Source organism: Zingiber officinale, chromosome 7A (assembly GCF_018446385.1).
Source record: "Zingiber officinale cultivar Zhangliang chromosome 7A, Zo_v1.1, whole genome shotgun sequence".
Lineage (NCBI taxonomy): Eukaryota > Viridiplantae > Streptophyta > Magnoliopsida > Zingiberales > Zingiberaceae > Zingiber > Zingiber officinale.
The window spans coordinates 120987633-120996360 of record NC_055998.1 but is presented as its reverse complement, the minus strand read 5'-3'; the positions used below and the strand labels follow the sequence as shown (position 1 = coordinate 120996360).

The following is an 8728-nucleotide window of genomic DNA, read 5'->3' as shown; positions in this document are numbered from 1 at the left end:
GGCTGCAAGTTTGCGACTCGAAGGCCCGGAAGCGCAAGCCACGAATCGAGGGTTGGAAGCAGCAGGGCTGTGCAGAGACGGCTCTGTCTGCGGGTCTGCTACTCGAAGATCCGGAAGGGCAAGCCACAAGTCACAGGTCAGAAGCGACAGGGCTGCACAAGGTCAGCTCGACTAACAAGTAACGCTTAGAGGCGAGATCTGGTCGAGGGGTGCGAGGTAGATACCGACCGCGATAAATAGGATGAGCCAAGCTGTGCAGGAATGGAAGGATCACAATTGTCCGTCAAGGTTAATCATCACATACCAGTGAGATGTGCGAAGGCAGAGGTTTCTAAAGAAGAAGATGCTCTCATGACCAATAGCGGCCTGACAGGTGTCTCTCACTACAAGACAAAGCCCATGTGTAAAGGTGGAGGTTCCTAAACAGGAAGATGCCTTCACGACCAATAGCAGCATGACAAGTGTCCAGGACTACACGACAAAGCTCAGCGTCTAACGTTTTCTGACAGGAGGGCAGATTCTGGAAGCGAGGCGGGTGCATAAAAAGGAGGAGATTCCTCGTACGCGGGTATGCGCACTCTCGTCATTTTTTTTTCCTTTCACAACTTTTCATTTTTGGGCTCTCTCTGTTTTTTTCTGGGGAAAAAGGACCTGACTTAAGCGTCGGAGGGCCTGATCCGGGGACTTTTTCCCTGGGTTCTGGTCTCTAACGTGAGAGGGGGGATTGTCTGAGTGTGCGCAGGGTCCTGGAGCAGCGTCAGCCACCCGTGGGAGCCGGATCACCTACGACTTTCCGTCAACAACCAGGCCACCGCGACCAGCCTCCGTCCGACTCAGCCTTCGGACGGGATCATCAAGCTTTGACAAATCTTGAGAAGTACTACAACGTCCCTTAGTCGACAACCGCTCTGGGGAACCGAGGATGACACTTGGCGAACAACCTGACCATTGAGGTGATACATGGCTAACAGCGGCGGATCCAGGAATTTACTTATGAAGGGGCGGTCACAACCTGAACGTGGCAAATTTTTTTTAAACATTTAATAAATTTTATGTAATTAAAAATATATTTTTTAAATAACATGACATACAGAAGAAAAAAAGTATAATATTATGAAAAAATTCGTATAATAATATTAAAATATTAAAATAGTCTACTAATGAATACGTGACAATTGTATTCTTCAAGATTCCATGTTCTGAAAACGTTATAAAATTAGCTCATTGTCGACAGTGTTAAAAATATCTTTCTCGATATAGACTACCAAACTGTCATTCATCCATTAAAAACATCTTACTAAAAACGTTGTATCATGATCATCTATTAAGAAATAGTCAAAAAAATAAAATAAAAATAAAATAAAATAAAACCTACTTACCTGAAGGCTAAAGCTACGGCGATGCCGCTTCACTCGACAGAGAGTAAAAAAGCCTTTGGGCGGGGGTGTAGGGCTTTGCCGCTTTGGTCGGCACTCGATAGACAAAAAAAAAACCTTTGGGCTAGGGCACAGGGCTTTGTCGCTTTGGTCGGCAGACTCGGCAGAGAGCAAACCAAAGGGCACGATTAAAATATAAAAAATAAATCTAATTTATATATGGAATAATGGAAACAAAGGGCAAAACAAAGGGCAAGATTTTTGTGAGCGGCGGAAAGCAAAAATAGAGGAGAGAGAGCAATACAAATAAAAAAAAAATCTAATTTATATATAGAATAATAGAAACGCGATTACGTGGCTCAAAATTAAAAAAAAAATGAACTTGATGTTCGAGACTTCGACGCTTCGTTTTCTCAACCGTATTTTTTCTCCGGCGGCTACGAGTCCTACGACTGCTTATGATTGTTAAGAGTTTACAGCCCCGATTTTTTTTTCCCACCGGCAAGGGGGGGGATCGTCGACGCCACCCCCGGTAGATCCGCCCCTGATGGCTAATCACCTGACCAAGGAGGCAACACTTAGCTTTCTCTAGCTCTGTCATACATGTGAGCTTCATCTCTCTCAATTCACTTTTGGAGCTATAGTACAACGACAAGGTATTTAGATTATCATCCAATTATTCATGATTCAATCCTCAATTATGATAATTTTGAAGGTTTTTTTTTAAATAGAGCGTGCAATCAAAAAATAATAGACTTTTTGACCGGTCATCAAAAATACTTTCTGATTATTTTAATGACCTATAAAAAAAATTTATAAAACCTAGTTAATCATCCTAATTAGTCAATAAAGTTGATTAAATTTATCATTTCTTTTCTCATGTCTCTCATTTCAGAGCTGGCCACTTGACAGTAAGAGAGGCGATGCTGGTAATGCCCAGTCCAGATCCTCTAGATCGTAAAAAGTGGTCCAGACGATGGTCCCTTGATCTGGATTGGTGGGGATGAATGGTTCCTACCTATTTTATGAATAGGGACCATCCCTTGAACCAATCTAAATCAAGAGACCATCCTCTGGACCATTTTTTGCGGTCCAGAGGATCTGCCCTCGGTAATGCCTGCCTCCTTTTGACTTGTAGGAGACCGAGGTACGATTATCCGAAGAATAAATTCAAATGCGATGCCGAGGAGAAAGGCAGAGGAGTTGTCCAGACAAGAGGAAAGACATCATCACAACCGAATCAAATTAATAAAAAAAAACAAAATTTAATTATTTTATCAAAAAAAATCATTTAAAAAATTATCAGAGAATAAAAAGCCTATTTTTTTTAAAAAAATATTTCATTAAACTTATAATAATCTCTTAAATGTATCTATGTTTTTATTTTAAATTTTAAATTTTAAAAAGAGTTTTAAAAATCAAAAAAGGTTAATAATTATTTTAAAAAAATTAATTTTGATTTATTATTATTTAATATCTAATTATAAGAAAATAAATAAAAGTAAAATAAAATTAAAAGATCACCATGAGCTCGGAAACGAAATCTCTCCTATCCTCTTACTAATTTAACGGTCGACTATAAATTGATTCTATGATTTACTTTTCTTCGTATAATCTAGAACCGAACTGTTAGGGATACTTAGGGTGAGCATAATCATCTTTTACTTTTAATTAAATATTTATGAAATATTCAATTTAGTAAAAGCTTAGTTTAATTAGATTCGTTCAATACACATAAAATTAATTAAATAAATAAAATTAGATAACTAATTAAATTAAGTGAATAAACTTCAACATATATATATGTGTTTAATTTATTAATTTTTATAAATAAATATAAATAATAAATTGTTTGTAAATAATATTCTTAAATACTAGTCACAAACAAAATTTATAAATTATATTATCAATAAATGATAGATAAATAAAGAAAAAAGTTCAAAATGAAATAACTAACTTGTATTATCAAATTTAATACTTAATAACTAATCAAATACTTTAAAAATTAACTATAAAAAAATTTAAAAATCAAACCAGATTGAACTGAGAATTCAATAACATAAATACAACGCAAGCTAAACTGGAATCAAACTCAGGCTAAGTTTGAACCATTCGAATTCATAAAAAATAAAAAGTAAGTTAAATTTGAACAACCATTTCAATAGTCTAGCTGATTTTAAATTAAACTTACCTTGACAAAATAACTTTGAACGTCATGACTTGTTTTCGGGCCTATATAAATGTGTGCCTCTGCTTCCCTTCACCATCCATTGTTGTTTCTATCCCCTGCTGTTTCTGAGTTCTCGAGATGTTTGGATCTGCGGTCGCCGCCGGTGTAATGGACGTAGAGGCCACTGTTGTGCTGATGAAGAAGGAGGTGCTTGAACGCGAGGACTTCAACGCCACGCTTGTCGCCAATGCGCAGGAGCTCCTTAGCTCCTTCCAGCTCGTGAGCGCCACCGTTGGCGACCCAAGTAAGTCTGTTAATTTCCCTTTTGTCTGGATTATTGTCACGGTGTAAAGATTAAAGCATGCGACTGAGTCGGCTTTGATGTCTGTAGATGACGATAACAGAGGAGTCGTTGGAGAGAAGGCCTACTTGGAGGACTTCGTGAGAAAGCTTCAGGCCATCGCCTCCGGCGAGTCCACCTTCCGTGTGACGTTCAAGTGGGTGGGGGAGCACGGCATCCCCGGTGCGGTCATTGTCATCAACGAGGACTCTTCAGAGTTCTACCTGAAGAGCATAACCCTGGAAGAGTTCCCCGGCGAGGGCCGGATTCACTTCGACTGCAACTCGTGGGTTTACCCTCAAGACAAGTACAAGTACCAGCGCGTCTTCTTCGTAAATAAGGTGCGTGATTAATAGCTAATCACTTGATTAGCAGTTTAATTGTGCGTTTGTCTTCGCATGCAACAGTTAAACACTTGCTTAGTAGTTTAAAAAGTGATAAAAAATCTAATTTGATGAGAAGTCTTTTTGCCGTTTAAGAAGTTGACGACTGTTATCATTGCAGACTTACGTTGCGGCGGAGACGCCATCGCCGCTGCAACCGTACAGAGAAGACGAACTCAAGAACTTGAGAGGCGAAGATGTGACCGGCCCACTTCAAGAATGGGATCGAGTTTACGACTACGCTTACTACAACGACCTCGGCGATCCCGACAAAAATGCATCTCTCGCTCGACCTGTCTTGGGCGGCTCCGCCCTCTACCCTTACCCTCGCCGTGGGAAGACCGGCCGACCGGCCTCCGAGAAAGATCCGGAGACAGAGAGTACACTTCCGGCGGAGATGGACATCTACGTGCCCAGGGACGAGCGGTTCGGGCACTTGAAAACGGACGACTTCCGCGTCTCCACCATCAAAGCCTTGATCCAATCTTTTTTCCCCGTCCTCCAGGCCATCCGCGACAACGAGTTCGACTCTTTCGAAGACGTTCTGAAGATGTACAAGGGAGGTTTGCAGTTGCAGGTGGGGAACAATCTGCGCATCGACGAACTAAGGGAACGCATTCCCTTTGAGATGATCAGAGAGATGTTCTGCGCGCAAGGCGAAGGGTGGTCTCTTAAGTTTCCCCTGCCACAAGTCATTCAAGGTCAGTATCATGTAATCTACCGCTGAGATTTTTGGTTTTTGATCGTGATCATCTGGTGCTGTGCAGAGGACACGTATGCTTGGAGAACAGACGAAGAATTTACTCGGGAAATGTTGGCCGGAGTGAATCCTGTGATCATTAGACGGCTCGAGGAGTTCCCACCTGTGAGCAAGCTTGACGAGAACGAGTACGGCGACCACAAAAGCACCATTACGGCAGCTCAAATCGAGCACAACCTCGAAGGAATGACGATCGAAGAAGCGCTGGGCCGCAACCGGCTGTTCATCTTGGACCACCATGACTCGTTGATGCCGTATCTGAACAGGATCAACGACACCGCCAACAAGGTCTACGCCACGAGGACTCTGCTGTTCCTGAGAGATGACTCCACGCTGAAGCCGTTGGCGATCGAGCTGAGCCTGCCGCACCCCGACGGAGAGCAACACGGCGCCGTGAGCGAAGTGTACACGCCGGCGGACTACGGCGTCGAAGCATCCATTTGGCAGCTCGCCAAAGCTTATGTCACCGTCAACGACTCCGGCGTCCACCAACTCATCAGCCACTGGTGCATGCTTATGCCAATTCACTCTCAAATCAGAAGCAAACGTATGTGTAGGTGCTGATCTCCATTTGTATTTATTTATTTCGTGTTTTCAAGGTTGAACACACACGCGACGATGGAGCCATTCGTGATCGCCACCAATCGCCACCTGAGCGTGCTCCACCCCATCAACAAGTTGCTCGAGCCCCATTACCGCGACACCATGAACATAAACGCCACCGCCCGGCAGGTACTCATCAACGCCGGCGGCATCATCGAGCGGACGTTCTTCCCGGAGAAGTACGCGATGGAGATGTCGGCGGTGGTTTATAAGAGCTGGAATTTCGTCGAGCAGGGTCTTCCTGCGGATCTCATCAAGAGGTAAATTTGTTCCTCATTTGTTGGACTCTTTTTTTGTACCTCATCAAGAGCTGGAATTTCTTGATTCAGGGGAATCGCGGTTAGGGATTCAAAGGGCGAGATCGAACTGTTGATCGAGGACTATCCTTACGCCGTGGACGGCCTCGCGATATGGTCTGCGATCGAGACGTGGGTGAGCGACTACTGCTCCATCTACTACCCCGACGACAAAAAGGTGCGTGACGACGCCGAGCTCCAAGCGTGGTGGAAGGAGGTGCGCGAAGTCGGGCACGGCGACAAGAAGCACGAGCCGTGGTGGGCCAAGATGGAGACCGTCACAGAGCTGACGGAGACATGCACCACCATCATCTGGGTGGCCTCCGCCCTCCACGCGGCCGTCAACTTCGGGCAGTACCCCTACACCGGCTACCACCCCAACCGGCCGACCCTCAGCCGGAATTTCATGCCGGAGCGCGGCACGGCGGAGTTTGCAGAGCTGGAGATGGATCCGGACAAGGTGTTCCTGCAGACGATCACCAACAAACTGCAGACCATCACCGGCGTGTCGGTGGTCGAGATCCTGTCGACACACTCGAGCGACGAGGTGTACCTGGGCCAGCGGGACACAGCGGAGTGGACGGCGGATCGGAAGGCGCTGGAGGCATTCGAGAGGTTCGGGGCGGCGCTGAGGGGAATCGAGGCGGAGATTGTGGCGAGAAATGGCGAAGGGAGGTTCAAGAACCGGAATGGGCCGGTCAAGGTTCCATACACGCTGCTGTACTCCACCAGCGGTGTGGGGCTCACCGGGAAGGGCATCCCGAACAGTGTGTCCATTTGATATCCCGGCTGTCTGCTCTGGTGTCTGCTTTGCTGTTTGCTGTTTGCTGTTTGCTGTTTGCTGTTTGCTGTTTTGCTGTTTGCTGGTTTTCTGTTTTGCTAGCTGCTGTTGTTTGTTGTTTGCGATTGAATAATCGACCATCGTGTCTTAAACAAATTCTAAATTATTTGCATTAAATCTAAATATTAAATTCGATTAAAGTAATGGTATGTACATAATTTTTTTTAAAAAAAAATTAAAAATTTATGATCTACCATTTTTATTTTGTATGAACTCATCACTTTATATTTCTAATCTTGAATATTTTTTTGAGATTTTTTCTCTTTACATATGATTTTTCATTTGTTTACTATATGAGGCGGGGAAAGTTTAAAAAATGCCCTTTATGTTGAAACTTAATTGCGATCACTACATTAACAATAACAAAGGCTTCGAGGGAAGCAATTATTAGGCAATCTTATGAAGATTATTACCAGAGTTATAAGAAATATATTGAATTAAAAATACTAAAGTTCAACTTAGGCTTATCTCTATTAAGATGGCCTTGTGTGCACAACTTGCTTGGGAAGGTTGGACTTTCATGGCTATTGGGAGTCCAATTTTCATCGGGAACAGAGTTCCTGAGTGGCCCAAGCCCACGAGGTTTGAATCGTCTAACTGTTGAGTGCAGCCTGATTGAGTTGTCTAGAGTGTTGAGTGCCGCCATGCAAGTTGCCAAGTGTCAATGCGAAGTCGAATATCGAGTTGGGACGTCGAGTGCCAAGTCGGGAAGCCGAGTATCGAATCGGCCGAGTAACCAAGTTGTCAAATGCTTGAGCTAGCCGAGTTGCCAAGTATTGAGTCGGGCGAGCTGCCAGACTATAGAGTCTGAGTGGGTTGCCGTTGCCTAAGCGCCAAGTCAGGAAATGAGATGTCGAGGCTTATGTTAGACACAGTTTCCTTAAAAGAGAGATTCGTCCACTCCATTAGTATTTTGATATCATATTTGACGTATGTTTCTCATGTTACAATTATAAGTACCCCGTGGTAGTTTTAATATGATCAACCAAATTAAGTTAAGTTTTATTTGTGTTTTATGCCTTGTGTTTAAGTGTGCAGAAACTTAGAAGTATAAGAAGTCAAGCAGAAGACGCGGCTAACGAGAAAGTTGGCATGAGAAAGGAGTTGACGGGTTCGGTACATCCGAGGAACGAGATGCTACAGAAGAGTACACTGGTGGACGAGAAGGACGTGCACGACGTTCAAGGGACGAGAAGCGGGGAAGGAAGCTTGTTTGAGGAAAAGGTCAAAGTTGGGTTCGGGTGAACTCAACTCCAGTTAACCGAAGCATCACCTACGCGAAGAAGATTAGCTAAGGAGTTAATTTGCCTCAGGGAAGACACTTTCAATGGCTTGGAAGACGCTTTCCATGAATATTGTCGAAGGCGCCTTTCAACCTGTTAGAGACGACTTCCATAGAGGTTAGCCGAATATAAACTTTTATCTTCGGCGGATAAACCTTAGCTAATTGAAGGCACCTTGGGCCCACTTGAAGGTGTTGACATTCTAAATGCATGAATAAAACGAATTAAAACGGTAAACACTTACAGCGATCTCCTGTAGATCTACAATCGACGATAGCAAGACTCGCAGTTAGAAGAACGATCACAGGATCGGAAAGCTCTCTGCAATTCCATGAACCAAATCTCACCGCCTCAGATGTTCTTCCCTCTCTCTTTCTTTTTCCATCGTTGTGTGAAAAACTCTTCCTCTTTTTCTCACCTCACCAATAAATCTTGGACGCACCCCTTATAAAGGGAAATAACCCAGGGGTATATGGACTTTTCCATTAAGAGTAGAGGGGAATGTGGGCATGTTCCCACGTTCCCATTTCCTTCATCTTCCATTCGTCTAAGGTAAGTCACTAAGACTAGTTCATTCTGTTAGAGCAATCCCAATGGTCCGCGGGACCATGTGTTTTGGTGTTTGGGCAAAGGGTTTAAGTTAGGATTACTCTCGTTATTTGATATGTGTACTTGA

General features: G+C 43.8%; 1 protein-coding gene across 1 annotated transcript; it reads left to right on the top strand.

Annotated features, from left to right (window-relative positions):
• The first annotated feature begins 3705 nt into the window (after positions 1-3705).
• LOC122002251 (probable linoleate 9S-lipoxygenase 5) lies at positions 3706-6913 on the top strand. The gene is made up of 6 exons (XM_042557356.1): positions 3706-3850; positions 3938-4227; positions 4391-4970; positions 5037-5535; positions 5629-5892; positions 5962-6913. Exons 1-6 carry the CDS (start codon positions 3715-3717, stop codon positions 6707-6709), a joined length of 2517 nt encoding a protein of 838 aa, XP_042413290.1. The 5' UTR covers positions 3706-3714; the 3' UTR covers positions 6710-6913.
• The last annotated feature ends 1815 nt before the right edge of the window (positions 6914-8728 follow it).